Here is a 15,444-nt window from a genome sequence, read left to right as displayed (position 1 = left end):
CGCTGATTTCCTTCTTTTAGTAAAATCCTAAATGATTGTTTTTTCCACCTGGACCTTTATGCTCTGCCATTTCTCCTCTAATCATCACGCTGTAAGCTGTGACAGGCTGTTATGATACCACAACTATCACACATTCACAGATATGGAGTTTTTGTCGAGGCACGAGCGTCACATACATTTACATTACCAAAGGTTTATGACAAAATCACTTGATGACACCAACTCCTGTGTGCGCACGACAAGAGAGGAGAAGGAGAGATGCTGTGCTGCTGCCAGAGGAGCCGCTGAATGAGTTCCCTCTGAGCGGTAAGTCACTAAAAGAGTCTGAGAAGTCCGGGGCTGTTCATAAAACATTCAGGACACCACAGTTTACTCCACACTACTGAAGCTGCTCTTCTTCTTGGAACCACCACGGAGTCGGTAATAATTTTGCTTTCAGCAATGCTTGTTGTTGCTGTGGGTGACAGTATGATGTCAATATGTCAACAAGTCAAAATATCAGTTTGACAATTTGAATTTTTCATGTCATATTAAAAAATACACCAGTATTATCGTGAACAAGATGATACGGCACACCCCTAGTATGACAATGTTATTGAGGTGTGGCTCTTTTTTTTCTGTCATCACCACTGTTTTAATTTTGCACCAAGACAAAACAAAACCTGAGCAGTCTGCAATCCTCACCCACAGATGTCACTAAATCCCCATAAATCTTACACACTGCTCTTTTGAATAACGCTATTTCAAAGTTTTGTCGTTTCTTCGTAGGAAAGTTGCATCATTTACAGTTCACATACAGCTCTAGCTGGACAATTGTCAGAATGTCATCTTGTTTTGATTCAACAAACTGTTCCAATATTCAAAATGGTTATACAATACGGTTTTGAACAGAACTCAGTAACTAAACTCACTGTAGTTGTCATTACATTTATGATGAGTAACCAGTTTATGGCGAGCCGTGGTTATGACTTCAGGAGCAACCTAGGAAAAGGCATCTACGGGAATGTTGTGAGTGCGTTTTCAACCCGCCTGGGGAAAAGAGTTGCCATAAAGGTTGTAGACAAATTAAAGGTTAAATCTGCGTACCTGAAAAAGTTTCTGCCTCGGGAAATGGAAATCATCAAGTCTTTGAACCATCCCAACATTGTCAAGACTATAGAGATATTTGAATCATGCACAGGCAAGGTAAGAAATATCTTTAATTCACTTTCTTTTACTTAAAGGGGAGGGTTTGTTGCTTTAAGCTGGTTGGAAAGTTGTACTGTGTGTATTTTTCTTTTTGCTTACTGTTACCTATTTTGCTCTGTTGACTATTGTCATTCGTGTAATCAGTTGTTCTGTAAATGAGAAACAAAGAGGCTCAGACCGAACCTCAAAACACTACTGTAGCCATAGCAACAAGGGAGTGTAGCTCCTATTTAACAACAACAACACAGACAGTTAATTCTCTCAATCGGGTGTTTATTCGGGTATTTCTGTCTCTCTGAAGCTTTTTGACAATCAACCTCGGCCTCAGACATTGATAAAACAAAAGTCGAGCCTAGCAAGACAACATGTGTGTCTCAATTCAGGGGCTGCAGCCTTCTTGGTCAACTTCGGCTGTCCCATTTTGGAGACTGTTCAGTTTGGCTGATGCGGTCTTCAAAGGACGCAGCCTTCATGGTTGACTTCCGCCACGTCCTTTGAAGACCGCATCAGCAAAATCGAACAGTCTCCAAAATGGGACAGTCTGGTCTGCGGAGGATTTCCTGGTTGAATGAGCAGTTGTTCTCGCCCTGACTCATTGGTCTTCCTGTTACCTAGCAACCAGCTGCACTTGATCACGAAAGAAGTGCTTGATGAAAGAAGGAGTAAGCTCATGAGTTAGTTAGCCCTAAATCATGGACCCACAGATTGTTATTATATATAAATATTTTTTATCTAATACTTGAGGAGATGATTCACCACCGTTGATGGACCGTTTTCAGGTAAACTTATTAAATTAAGATTCTTTAAGTTGTGTGCTTTCAAATAATAGTAATGTTAACAACAGTTAACTATTAGCTAGTTACCAACTGTTAGTCAACATAATATATAATTATCACCAGTGCACAATGCATCTTAGGATAGGCTGGGCCACAAAGGATTCATCCGTTGCATCCTCCAAATTCTGGGAACGAAGACTGCATTTCTCTGCTGCATTTGAAGGAGCCTTGGAAACGGGACAGCCTTGGTCGCGCCAATGTGACACAGTCAGTCTTCAAATGCAGCTTTCAGAGGCTGCAGCCCCTGCACTGAGACGCAGCAATTCTTAACACTGCTCTTGCTGTGTCTCAGATCGCATACTTCTGTACTTACACTTAATATTTTGAGTGCATAAGTGCGTTCACACTGAGAAGTATGAAAAAATGCAGTGCACTATGAGTACCCGGATGGTGCACTCAGAATGGTCAAAAAGTTGAGTGTGGAACTATGGACACTTCTCCCTCAATGGTCGCCATCTTGGCTACATAGCAGAAGAGGGACCACTTTTCAAACTGGAAATGGCGGCCGAGGACTGTGCGACCGTGATCATCGCTGCATTGTACAAATATATGTGTTTTTTGCACTAAGCACCACTATACTGTTGTCGGGTATAAGCCAGCAGTATGTTTATTGGGTTAATTTAGCAGTCTGTAATGATTTGGTACTGCAAACGATAACGTGAATGCTAATTTGCTAACTAGCTAATTTGCGGTCATCATTTCCGGTGAGTGCCAAACGGCTGTGTTTGGTTTGAGACAGCACTACCCTGTCAAAATTTGCGCACTACGCGAATGAGTACATAGTGCACACAGTATATTACATAGAAGTATACTAACGGAAGTATGTGATTTGAGACACACCACCCACATTAAATTCCGCCAAAGTGGCACACCTGACAAGTAACATTAGTTCTGCCACAGATAGACAGATAAGCAAACAATGAACCAGCAGAAGCTTTCGTAGCTTCAACTCTTTTAATCATGTACATTTTACCTTCTATACATCAACTCAGTCACAAGAATCACATTTTATCCTTAATGAATTATTTATTCATGTATTTAGTAAATTATGCGTTAGTGCTTTAGGAGGCTACAAGTGAGGCTATACTGCTAGCATGATATTAGCTTTGTTTTGCTGGACGACGCAAGTTTTTTAAAATGGCAGTTGCGGGATAATTTGATTTGATTGATTTTTTTCATCTATTGCATATATGATATTTCACCATGAACTTTTATGTCTTTAGGTCTATGTTGTTATGGAGCTTTGTGTGAAAGGAAACCTCTTGAAGCACATCAATGACAAGGGGCCCTTCCCCGAGCATTCAGGCTGCAGGCTTTTCACACAGCTGTGTGAGGCCGTCCAGTATCTTCATGACAGTGACGTGGCTCACAGAGATCTTAAATGTGAAAACCTGCTGCTAGACAAACATGACAACCTCAAAGTGTGTGACTTCGGGTTCAGCAAGAGGCTCACTTACGCAGACGGGCAGGTGGTGCTGAGTAAAACCTACTGTGGCACCTCGTCCTATGTAGCACCTGAGATTTTGAGGAGTGTCGCATACAACCCCAAAGTGTCCGATGTGTGGAGTATGGGTGTCGTGCTGTATATGATGCTCTATGCATCATTGCCCTATGATCACACTAACATTAGGAGGATGGTGAGGGTTCAAACTCAGCATAATATCAACTTCCCAAACACTCCGTCAGTTTCCTCTGAGGCAAAGGAGCTTATCCAAAACATTCTGCATCCTGATGTTGAGAGGCGAATTACAATCAGCAGAATATTACAGAGCTCCTGGATGTTGCAGAGAATCGAGGACAGTGAGGCTTCCACATCAAATGCTGGCTCCGAGCAGGAAAGACATCCAGATGAAAGGGCCAAAGAGCATGAGAGTCTCTCAAAAGACAGTTCAGACCCTGGGGAAGGACCATCAACTGCTGCCCCAAGACACTGAAACTTTAAATAAAAAGCTTCACTTCAATAGTTAGGTATCTACTACCTTTTCAGACTTTTATTCTGAAAATACATCCACCTCTAAGGCGCCTCGGTAAGGTCCTGTTACCAACTGGTAATTTGTTGAGTTAAAAAAGAGAAGGTGGCGGTGGCCAGTGTTGGGGGTTTGTCACTCTAAAATTTAATATATTACTCATCACTCATAACAACAGTCTTGTACTGAATAAGAAGTGGTGACACAGCGTCTTTTCTTCACATTTTGAATTAATTGCCCTGGGCTAATATGTTTTTGGAAAATGGTATCTGTAACCTGAACTGATCTACTTAATGTTTAAGTGCCATGTTGTCCAAAGCTGATTCTGTTGACCGATACCTCCTCTTTAGATCTTTTGTCTCTTCAGAAGCTTGCACTGTTTTGTTGGCCTTACAGCAACAAGAAAAATGTTCGCTGGCAACCTCCTCATTCTTTCTCCTGGAATTACTGGCTACAATCCCTACTGGATATATGTGGAGATATGTGGAGATGTCAGTAGCAAAAATGCGTAATGCCAAACAGTCAACTATTGATACCTAGGCTTCCCTTCTTTCACTAAGTCAGAGGTGAAAGATTTTCTTTGCACATCCACTGGGTCATAGTCCATATACCATATTTACTGCTGTTTTTATCTTTCATTAAACATATGTATTGTTTGTTTGGATTCTTGTGTATTATTGTGATTGTTTGTTATATATGTTAAAACAACAATAAAAAATAGATAACCCCCAAAAAATGAATTCATTGTTCAAGGTCTGCACACACTAAAAAAAATCAAAACACAAGTAATTGTACTTTGAGAAGTTTATTGATCAAGCACTTGTATATTTTTACGTGAGCAGGTTTGTTGTAACTACTTTTTACTTTTACTTGAGTAAATATTGTCATTACGCTTTCCACCACTCATTCACATCATCCCAGGGGTCTTCCATGTCAAGCAAGGTGTCATTCATATCTTCTGCTGAGCCACTCCCAAGATCAAGAAACATAGGAGGTCGGTCTAGAGGCTTCGCGGCCATCCCACTAAATAAAACCTTATAGGAGACCATGTTGGAGTCACAGTAGGCGTGCAGCATCTGGTCCACAGGGCTGTAATTCAGGGCCTGAATGTTAGGAGACATCTTGTTGATGAAGATACCGACGTTGAACTTCTGCTCCCCGGTTGTGGTGTCAAACGAATAGAAGATCTCCTCCACATCTTTGTTGACGTACCGCGTGGCATAAAGCACGCCACAGGCCATGAAGGTGTTTGTCACACCCCTCTTGTAGACCAGGGTGCGCCAGGTTTGGCCGAGCCTTGGGGGTTCACCCTCCTCCACCTTGGATAGCACCAGGTTGCCAAAGTCCTGTGTGGTGGTATAAATCACCCAGACGCCTGACTCATCTGTCGCCAGGTCCAGGTCGGTGAACAGGTAGCATGAGTCAAGGTGACAGAAGTTACCATTTGAGTTATACCTGAAAAAAACAGAACAGAACTGATGATTCATTTGGAAAACAGTATCTTAGTCAGTCTGAGTCATTATGTTAAATTTGTCAGTTTATAATTTTACACACAGGTTGATCCATACATTCCACTTTTGATATTCTTGTTTTGTTGTTATTACAAAACTACCCGTTCATATAAGGATCTTAAAGACTAAGTTGAGCAGTGAACCTGGTGCCTTTGGGCAGCTGTAAGGTGCTAACAGTTTTGGCGGTGAGGTTGAATCGACAAACAGCAGGTTGATTGTAGCAGTTGTAGTACAACGCCCCTCCATACAACACAACATTTGGACCCTGGATGGTGTTGGTGGTTGGGTTAGAAGTGTGGATCTGGACATCACCTGGAAGAAGAAGAAGAAGAAGAAGAAGAAGAAGACTGGACAGGCAGTCCAGTCTTCTTCTTGGCCCTCTGGACCATCCATTTCAGCAATAACCCTCCACAAATTATCATCAGTTGGCAACTTTTCTTAACAAAATTTTGAAGTCGAAATAGACAACTTGATTTATAGGGGGTTCTGGTTGCAAAGATTTCAGATAACACTCGCCCTGGCAGGATGAAGCTTTAACCGTTTACTGAGGTATCTTCAGTACAGCACAGCAATACAGTAGCCCACTGGCATACATCAACGATAGGGATGTGTGTGGTTGATTTGCACATTCACGCACACGGGAAGTTGGACAGGAACAGGTCAGCCACAGAAACAGTCTGAACAGTCTGTGCATAACTGAGGCTGCAGACGAAGTAACTTAAGTGACGCAGCAGTCAAACATGGCGTCCCTCCGATTGCTCTCTCTCTCATCACATTGTCTCTCAGGCGTGCGTCCATAAGTCCACCTAGCCACTCTTGGACTTTATTACACAACTTTTCAGCTAGCTTAATCAGTGAGGTAGCTGTACTAGCTAACATGCACGCTAGCGTTAGTGTTCTAACACGCTAACAACTATGATTAATTGTTCGTTAATTGTTCTATAATTCAAACAAAGACATATTTTCTCTCAGTAGTCCTTATAAAATGAGCAGTGGTTGAAGTTACTATATTCCATTATGATCGGGAAGTTGATATGCAGATGAAGCTAGCTATTCGTCGAAATGTTGACCACTCCTACTGCTGTGAAGTGATTGGCTGAATTAAAAACACTAATGAGTTTGTGAATGACAGGGGATTGTGAGCCTCTGATTGGCCACATTAAAAAATGATTGACAGGTACCCCGCCCTCTCGACCTCGTACATGCACACGTCTTCTTTTAATCGTTATCATCCCTCACACTGGCTGCCAATCAAGGCTCTTGATGTGTCATACATTTAGAATTCAAAAAGGTTTCCCATGAGGTTTTTAAATTAAATTATATGCTTTTAGCGAGAGTTTGCTTCTTTATAAGGAAATGGGTGCACATAACATACCGATATAGTCAATTAAAAATTCATTCATAACTTTATGTATAGGCCCAGTTGAATATCACAGTAATAATGTGTGGCTATCATAAAATCCCACAGCACACCTGGATTGGCATACACCATGTGAGAGCCACTGGTTTAGGCTGATGCTCACAGAGCAGGAGCACGAGCACATGGGCTAAAGGATGCTGACTCCAGTTCATTTAACGGCCTCAAAAAGAGTGGTCGCTGATAATAACCATCACTGTTGTGATTCAGTGTCCTACTAAATGATGTGTATCTGACTAGAAGTTTCTTTCCGGTCTGTCCTGTGAAATAATTTATAAAGATCCAGAGTTGTGCAGGGCCTCAGGTTTAGAACAAGCAACAATCTGTTGTGATTTGTGTAAATGTTGGAAATCTCCACACCAAGTACAAGTACATATTGCACAAGTATGTGCACTGAGCTGGCAGGCAGTACATTTAAAACTAGAACACACAGCTGCTTACCAGGTGCACTAACCCCAACAACGAGAGCGCTCAGGCTGGAGTACAGACGGACGTAATTGGAGAATTTGTTTTCGGATGTCAACATTACCAGCCAATACCATTTCTTCTTCCCCGCCTCTGGTTTGGGATCCCGGCCCCAGGCTCCATAGTGGTAGGAGCCAGGATACTCTCCTTGTGTGTTCACCCTCGGCCCAGTAATGTTTAGAAATTTACCATGGGGGCAGTTACCTGAGGGAAAAATAACAAATGAAAAAGAGAGAAAGAAACTATGCTAAATAAATACAGCTGGTTGACTGAGGTGTCCGCTGGTCAATATTTACTTCCTAATTGTAGTGACTGGAGCAGAGCAGTATTTTATCTATCTGGTGACCTCCATCTCCCCACACTCTGGTGCTTAATGTTGTTTTGGCACTTACCAGGTGGAGGCTGAGTGGGTTTGGCGATGGAGTGATGTCCAGTCTTGCACTGGTTCAGGTCTTTCATCAGACGCTGGTTGTCTTGTTGTGTCTTCACCACCTGCATGGTGTCGTACATCTCCAGCTCCTGCATCTCCACCCTCAGTTCCTCCAGCTGAGCAGCAAAACAGACATCCCAATATTTGAATGCCCTTAGTTGCAGTTGTTCTACTTGTCGTCACAGAAACGTACTTATCTATTGGTAATTAAAGACATATCACCAATTTAAGACAACCTGATTTCACAGAAATACATGAAATGACCACAACCTCTTAACACTACAGTCAAAAAGTGCAGATAGAAAGTCCCTTAGTATCCTCTGTGGTGGTGAATTCCCTGATTCAACACACATCGCACAATAAGCGGTGGTTAATGTTACAACCCCGGAGACAGTATAAAGAGCAAGAAAGTCCACATAGACCAGAGGTTGGGGTCTTGGAGGGGTCAAACAAACACAATATTTCATCACAGAGACACAACACGTTATCCCAGCCCATCAAATATCAGTCAGTGTATTGTCAGCGGACCTACACGTCAAAATATGACATATTAGGTAGCTTCCTCAGTCAGTTTTGGATGTTCGGTGACTACATTACATGCATTGTATCTTTTCAAAATCAACTTACAGTGTAGGTAAAACACTTTGTTTTACTTATGGAGTGGCTTAAAATAAGTGCAGTTGTTAGTTTCGTCATGTCACATAACGTGACATACGTCATGTGACATACGTCCATGCTACACATGCTAGCACCCCACAGTGTTGAAATAACTGCACTGACTTTTGATTTCATGCAGGAAACTAACAACAGGCTTGCGGGTGAAAGTCCAGAGTTTGTTTGACACATCCACTTCTCCGACCCTCACACCACGTGAGGACTTTCTCGCTCGTTATATGATGGCAGTTGCTGGCTGCCTCACAAACTGCGGCCGCCTGGTGCATATCAGACTGCTACAAAGAGTGCATCTGTGCGTCGGTGTCTGACGCCAATGTTCACCTGACAAAGTGGTGGTATTGGATGAACTGTGTCCCGTGTCAAAGTAAAAGTCAAACTAAGATTCTTCTTTTAACTTAAACGGGCACTGTGTAGGAATTTCTCCCATCTAGTGTTGAGATTGTATGTTGCATTCAAATGGATAGCGCACTCTAGCGCCTCACTGTTTGAAACGTGTGTTGCAACAACAGCAGCTGCTGTGTACCAAAAAGCTATGGTAACATTGATGAAACCATGTCATCCTTGGAGTATTCTTTCAGGCTCCTACACAAACACACGCGACACGAGTTGACAAACCCCCTCCTCCTCCACGCTGGCTGTGTTTACAATGTAGGACTGTTGGAGCGGGTGTAAATCAAAACAAACCAATCAGGTCTTGTCTTTTCACAACTGACAAGTGGCTCAACCTCACACACCTCATCCCTCTCCTCGCGGGAACTGCCCACTGGTTCAACATCCCATTGTTCCGACCATATTAAACCCATTGTTCCGAAGTCCGTTCCGAAATCATCATGATGCCCTGTGGTTAAGGTCTGGTTAGGTTTAGGCACAAAAACCACTTTGTTAGGGTCAGGAAAAGATCATGGTGTGGGTTAAAATGAAAAAGAAAGTGACAAACACATAAGTCGTGAGCCTGCTCCACCTCAAGCCGGTCGCGGCGCACCATACACCTGCCGCAAGCCGTTCAGCACCGCGGACAGTCGGACTAATGGGATGTCGAACCAATGGGTTGTCGAACCAATGACATGGACCCCTCCTCACAACGCTGTGTCGCTAACAGCTGTTAGCGACCAGCACCGCTAACATCACTAACAGCGCTAACAGCGGCTAAGAGCTGTTAGCTGTGCTGTTAGCGGCGCTGTTAGCGGCGCTGTGATTCTCCTTCAGCAGCTCTCTCCACCTGGGAAAGGCTACCCCGATGTCGACCCTCGTTTTTTGAAATCGCCGGTCACGTTGCCTTTTTGCCTTTTTTCAAATGCACCGGCACTTGTGACTAGCCTGCTTGCTGCTGCTTTTCGTCACTCTACCTGCAGGTGGAAACCGGAAACCGACAAGTGAAAACACGAAAGGTGATTCTGTATTTCTCAAGTATGTCCCTGTATGTGCCTGTATTTTCAAGATGGCGCGCGTACATGATGAGACACTGGTCACAATGTATATGTAAATTTGAATTTCAGAGCTTACGGACATACTTAGATACGCTGATGGAGGTAAATACACATGTGCTAGGACACACTTTTGACTGCAAAATTTGTTTGTCTCAAAGAACAACTGAAATTGTTACACATAGTGCCTTTAACGTAATACCGCGTTTTATGTAGTTACGTGATGTTACATGACATATGTCACTTGAATGCCTCGTTTCCACTTAAATATGTGACTGGTGTCCGTAGATCTGTAAATATATGGATGATGCCTCTAGTGTCCAGTGCAAGGAAGTGCATATTTTTATGGATGGATAGAAACCTGATAGAAACTACCTGTAGCCATGGGGGAGAGCGGTGTCCATACCTGCCTGATGAGATCTGAATTTTGCATTTAAAGCCAACAGCGGGCTCTGCAGAGCAGTGGTTCCCAACTGGTGAGTCACAGTCCAAAAGTAGGTTCCAGGTCCATTCTGAATAGACCACAAGTGACTCGCAAACATGTCAAGGTGGTGAAAAATGCACTTTATTTTGAAATGCGGTGAATTTCTGACACATAGCTTTTATTCTGAAGTGTCGTTTCCAGCCACATGGCAAAATACAAGTATTACACTGAATATATTCAACAGTGTGGACCTTGAACTAATAAGGTGAAATCTGGGCCCTGTGGGAACCACTGATCTAGAGCACATTTGTTAGTTAATTAATATGTGTTCTTTTTGGTGTGATTATAGAACCTTGATAAAACCAGATGGCAGCAAAAGCATTTTCAGTCGTATTAAATTAATGTGGTGTTGCTTGAGTCAGCATTGGTCAGGCTGAAGACTACAAGTTTGAAAATAAAGATGATGAAGTAAAGATTTTCCAATCCGGAGGTATGGAGTGAGGAGGAAGTGAGCGTACCACTTCCTCCTCACTTCTGCTTGAGGCCAGAGTCTCCATGCCACACTGGCCGCTTCTCAAATAACACACCCCAATCTCTCCAGTCTGATATCTCTGGTGCTGCTGCATCAGTTTTGATACTTAAAAAAAACAGTCCATCTTAACTCAGTGATGATGAGTCAGTTTTATAAGGATGCAATATTAAATCAGAGGAGGACTATTTAAAAGAAACAAGGGCACTGCCACAATATCAGCAGAAAGTTGAATAGTTCCCAATAATAAAGCACCTTTAAATAATATGTTACGAGTATTTTCATATTTAATCTTTGCTGTGGATATCAAAAATCAATCTACATTTTGAGCTGACTGAATGATGTCAGTGTTGAGCAGCTGGTCACTGTCACTCTATGCTAGTCTACCTGTTTAGTGGTGTGATTAGCCAGATGCTGGTGTGTCCGGGTGGTCATGTCGAGCCTGTTGATGAGCTGGTTGACCTCCCTCAGTTCATTCTCTATCACATACAGGCTGAGAACTTCATAGAGGTCTTCATCATCCTCCATCTCCAGCTGTGATAAATCTTTCTGCAGCTGGGGCAGACGCTCCTCCAAACCCTGCAGCAGCTTGTCCAGCTCCAGAGTCTGCAGACGGACAGGAGTATGTTAATACTACTACGACTACTACTAATAATACATCTGCTTAGGGAGGGAACACGAGTACTTACCTTCTGTCTGTTGATGTTGCTGTTGCATTGTGATGCACTGTCCTTCACTTTGGTGAGTTTATCATGAGGGAATACCGTCTCTGAATGAGTCAACTCACACGCACAGTTATCAACAGAAGGTGCCTGAAACCAAGAATATGAAACATGTAATAACATAAATACTGAATACCATGTATAGCTACATTTGAAATCAGCAGAGTGTGATCATTTGTAAATCAGTTTTAAAAAGAGTATATCGTCATCATTATATTTCTTGTACTTTCTTACCTGTTGGGTGAGGGTGAACAGAGCACACAGTGAAACGATCACAGACCTCTTCATCATGGTGGATCAGAAATCAGAGCTGAAGAAGTCACTGCCTGTGCAGTTTGAATTATGACAGTGTGTCTGACTTTAGTAGCAGCTTCTAACTCCCTCTGACCCTCTGCATGTGAGTGAGTGAGTGTGAACGTGTTAAGTGTGTGTGTGTGTGTGTGCGTGCGTGCTATGTTTCCTTCCAACTGTGATCACTTCTTCCTTGTGCTTGGGGTTGTAGCAACATGAATTTTTTTTTATATGATGAAGGGAATCACCATAAATACCGACAGATGTTACTCAAGATATATTGAACTTAGAATATCCCTTTTGTAAGAAACATGTGAGCACTGAAATCAGTGGTGAAAGTATTCAGACCCTTGAGTAACACAATAACCACAGATAACGTATAAAATATATATATATACATATATACTAGTCCATACCCATTGAGCGACAGTTGCCCACGTACAGTTTCATATGGTGTGTGTTTGGGATACAGGTCATAAGAAATTGCAGATTAAATAGTCAACTGATCCCATTAAGAAGAGCAATGTATTCAGACAGAGTTTTTGTGAGTTTGATAGTACGATTGCTTTGTTGAAAGTACAGTAGTACCATTGCCAATAGTGGGATAGTTAGTGGGCTAAAACTGTACATTAGTAGTTGAGGTAGCACGTTGAAAGGCAGATAGTTAAAGTGTTTATATGTTGTATTGACTTAAAAGTGGGGCGCACTGGTAGTTCACATGGGAAAGGTGCAACTAGCCCTTGTTGCAGAGGTGGGGGTTGGAATCCGGCCTTCGTTCTTTGCTGCATGTCTACCTTGCTCTCTCTCCCATCCTTCCTGTCATGCTTCACTGTCCTGTCAAATATAGGCAAAAAATTATTATGTGTGGTCATATGCCTACAAAGTTGCGTGGTGATGGGTGAAACCCTTGAGATGTTATACACCTTTATGTGATGAGCCACGCCCTCCGCAATATTCATTGCCTTATAGAAGCTGAGTTTTAGTAAGTTTTCCAACTTTTGCCAAGAGGGAACTTTAGATATTGGTCCCTAGATTATGTTCACCCAGTTTCATGCAGATCGCTCAAACTTCCTAGGAAGAGATCGACTTTTCAAAAAATTCAAAATGGCAGAAAATCTATATAAGCGGAAGTTATGGGTTCTTGAGGCAAATGTGTTCCTTGTGAGGAGAGGCATCTCTGTGCAAAGTTTCATGTCTCTACGACATACGGGGCATGAGATATGCCCATTCAAAGTTTGACATTTCAATCGGTTGCTATAGCGCCCCCCTTTGGCCAATTGATGTAATATTGCTTCATTGGCATCCTCCCATGACCCTCTACCACTGTGCCAAATTTCACATGGATTGACCAAGTCAGTGAGGAGAAAAACGTGGAACAGACACACAGAGTTTTCGTCATTATATAGTAAGATACATAAGCATACTTTCTTCACTATATTTTGACTCGGGTATCACTGGTGAAAATTTTATTAACTGTGCATAGTTCAGTAAGTAGAAGATGAAGTGATGACAAATGCTTTTCAACATTTTAGGCAAGATTAGAGTATTGATTTTGTTTTGTACAATTTTAGAGGGTAAAAAAATTAAAGGAGCACCATGCAATAGTTTGGGCACCCCAAGACATTTGAGCTCTCTGACAACTTTCCCCAGGGTCTCAGACCTTACTTAGCTTGTTAGATCTCTGGTTTGTTCATAGTCATCGTTAGGAAAGGCCAGGTGATGCAACTTTGCAAAAGAGCAGCGCATGAAGACGGTCCAAGAATCTCAACAAAGCTAGAAGAAGTCCTCCGAACAAGAACTGAAAGACTCTTAGCTGGATACAAAAAGTGTTTAGAAGCTGTGATACTTGCCAAAGGGTTGCTAGGTTTTCAAAATAAAATAACTCAGATAGTAACATTTATTAATCTTGGGAAAGGAGCCCACACAAAGATGAATTTTCTAAATGAAAGACCCCAAATGACAATAGGATGAAATTTCAAGCTTTTTAATATTTTCCTTTGGTTGTAGCGAATCCATAAACATCTTCAAATCACTAGTCTACTCCAGTTTGAACCTCTACTACTCTCCATATGTTTATCTACAGACTTCAGTTAAGCTTTGAACAGGTCACGAAGTAATTATTCTCATGCAGTTTTTAATGGACCACTACTTCTGCATATTTTCAACCACAGAAATCATTCTTACTCTCTTTACGATTCAGTTCACTCATTTTCACTTCCACCTTTGACAGTATTACCGTTAGTGTTTAACTACTTTAAGTTATGTAGTTCAGCTTCCAACTCTGCAAGTTATACAGTTCAGTCGCCAGGTTTGTCACACTTTGCATGCATTGCACAGTGCAGTGAAATGCATTTGGGCTTTAGGATCTTATAGAAAATTCGATGTAATATTTCTGAGTTTTTAGCAATGCTTTGTGATTCAGTTAAAGGGATAGTGCACCCAAAAATGAAAATTCAGCCATTATCTACTCACCCATATGCCGAGGGAGGCTCAGGTGAAGTTTTAGAGTCCTCACGACACTTGCAGAGATCCAAGGGGAGAGGAGGTAACAACACAACTCCACCTAATGGAGGCTGACGGCGCCCCAGATTCAAATGTCCAAAAACACATAATTGAAACCACAAAATATCTCCATACTGCTCGTCCGTAGTGATCCAAGTGTCCTGAAGCCCCGACATAAAAAGTTGTTTGGAAAAATGTCATTTGAACTCTGTGTTTAGCCTCATTGTAGCCTGTAGCTCTGACTGCCTCTCTGTGCACCGCGCTCACGTGTGCGCGCTTGCACGAGACCAGTGAAAGCACGTGAACACACATGAACACGGTGCCCATGTCTCACCGTCTTGTGCAAGCTTCACCTGAGCCTCCCGGGCATATGAGTGAGTAGATAATGGATGAATTTTCATTTTTGGGTGCACTATCCCTTTACCCTTTCTGCAGGTAATGCATTTTCTAGTGCTGAAACTGTCATGTGGTCACAGCTGTGTGTTTAAAGAGTATTTTACAACAACTTCAAAAGCAACTCAGTCAATCATGAAGAAATGAATCTATCTACATTACTGTTTATCTGAAAAGCAAATTGATTTTTGTTTATGTTGTTGGCAAAATATAAGTTCATGTCCCCCTATTTCGTGGTGCATTACCAGAAACAAACTTCTCACACTGCTCATACAGATGTAGTGGACAGTCAGTGGAGGCCGCAGTGATGTGACTTGATGATGGGAAATCTAAATGTGAAAGGGAAGCAGTGACCAATATGAGACAGATACGTGCCCTTGGTTAGTGATTTATAAAGATGCATGCACGGTTCCTGTGGCAGTGGTTACAGGATTTAGGAACAGAAAGTGACCACTCTGCACCGAGTGCAGAAATTGCAGACTGGAGAAATTCCACAGTGAACAGACTGTAGTGTTTAAATTTAAACTTTAATCCTGTGGTTTCTGTAAACAGAGTTTGTTTGATGCTTCTGTTGTTCACACTAAGCTCTTTTTACAGTATCACAAGTGTAAAAATCATGCTAAGTGATTCGCTTCCTGCAGGTTGTATCATATAATCCTAATTCATTTGA

The 15,444-nt window shown here is 42.1% G+C and overlaps 2 protein-coding genes across 2 annotated transcripts; one reads left to right on the top strand and one right to left on the bottom strand.

Annotated features, from left to right (window-relative positions):
* Nucleotides 1-933: 933 nt before the first annotated feature.
* On the top strand, nt 934-3,958 carry tssk6 (testis-specific serine kinase 6). Its single transcript, XM_049594020.1, has 2 exons — nt 934-1,185; nt 3,248-3,958. Exons 1-2 carry the CDS (start codon nt 934-936, stop codon nt 3,956-3,958), a joined length of 963 nt encoding a protein of 320 aa, XP_049449977.1.
* Nucleotides 3,959-4,803: 845 nt separating this feature from the next.
* Nucleotides 4,804-11,970, bottom strand: LOC125879748 (olfactomedin-4-like). The gene is made up of 7 exons (XM_049561799.1): nt 11,823-11,970; nt 11,556-11,678; nt 11,254-11,472; nt 7,777-7,930; nt 7,361-7,588; nt 5,646-5,814; nt 4,804-5,446 (listed from the first exon to the last, which is right to left on the bottom strand). The coding sequence occupies exons 1-7, from the start codon at nt 11,877-11,879 to the stop codon at nt 4,879-4,881; spliced, it is 1,518 nt and encodes a 505-aa protein (XP_049417756.1). The 5' UTR covers nt 11,880-11,970; the 3' UTR covers nt 4,804-4,878.
* Between the last annotated feature and the right edge of the window lie 3,474 nt (nt 11,971-15,444).

The sequence above is a fragment of the Epinephelus fuscoguttatus genome, linkage group LG2 (assembly GCF_011397635.1).
Source record: "Epinephelus fuscoguttatus linkage group LG2, E.fuscoguttatus.final_Chr_v1".
Classification (NCBI taxonomy): domain Eukaryota; kingdom Metazoa; phylum Chordata; class Actinopteri; order Perciformes; family Serranidae; genus Epinephelus; species Epinephelus fuscoguttatus.
The sequence above is the reverse complement of the archived record's forward strand: the minus strand, read 5'-3'. Positions and strand labels throughout refer to the sequence as shown.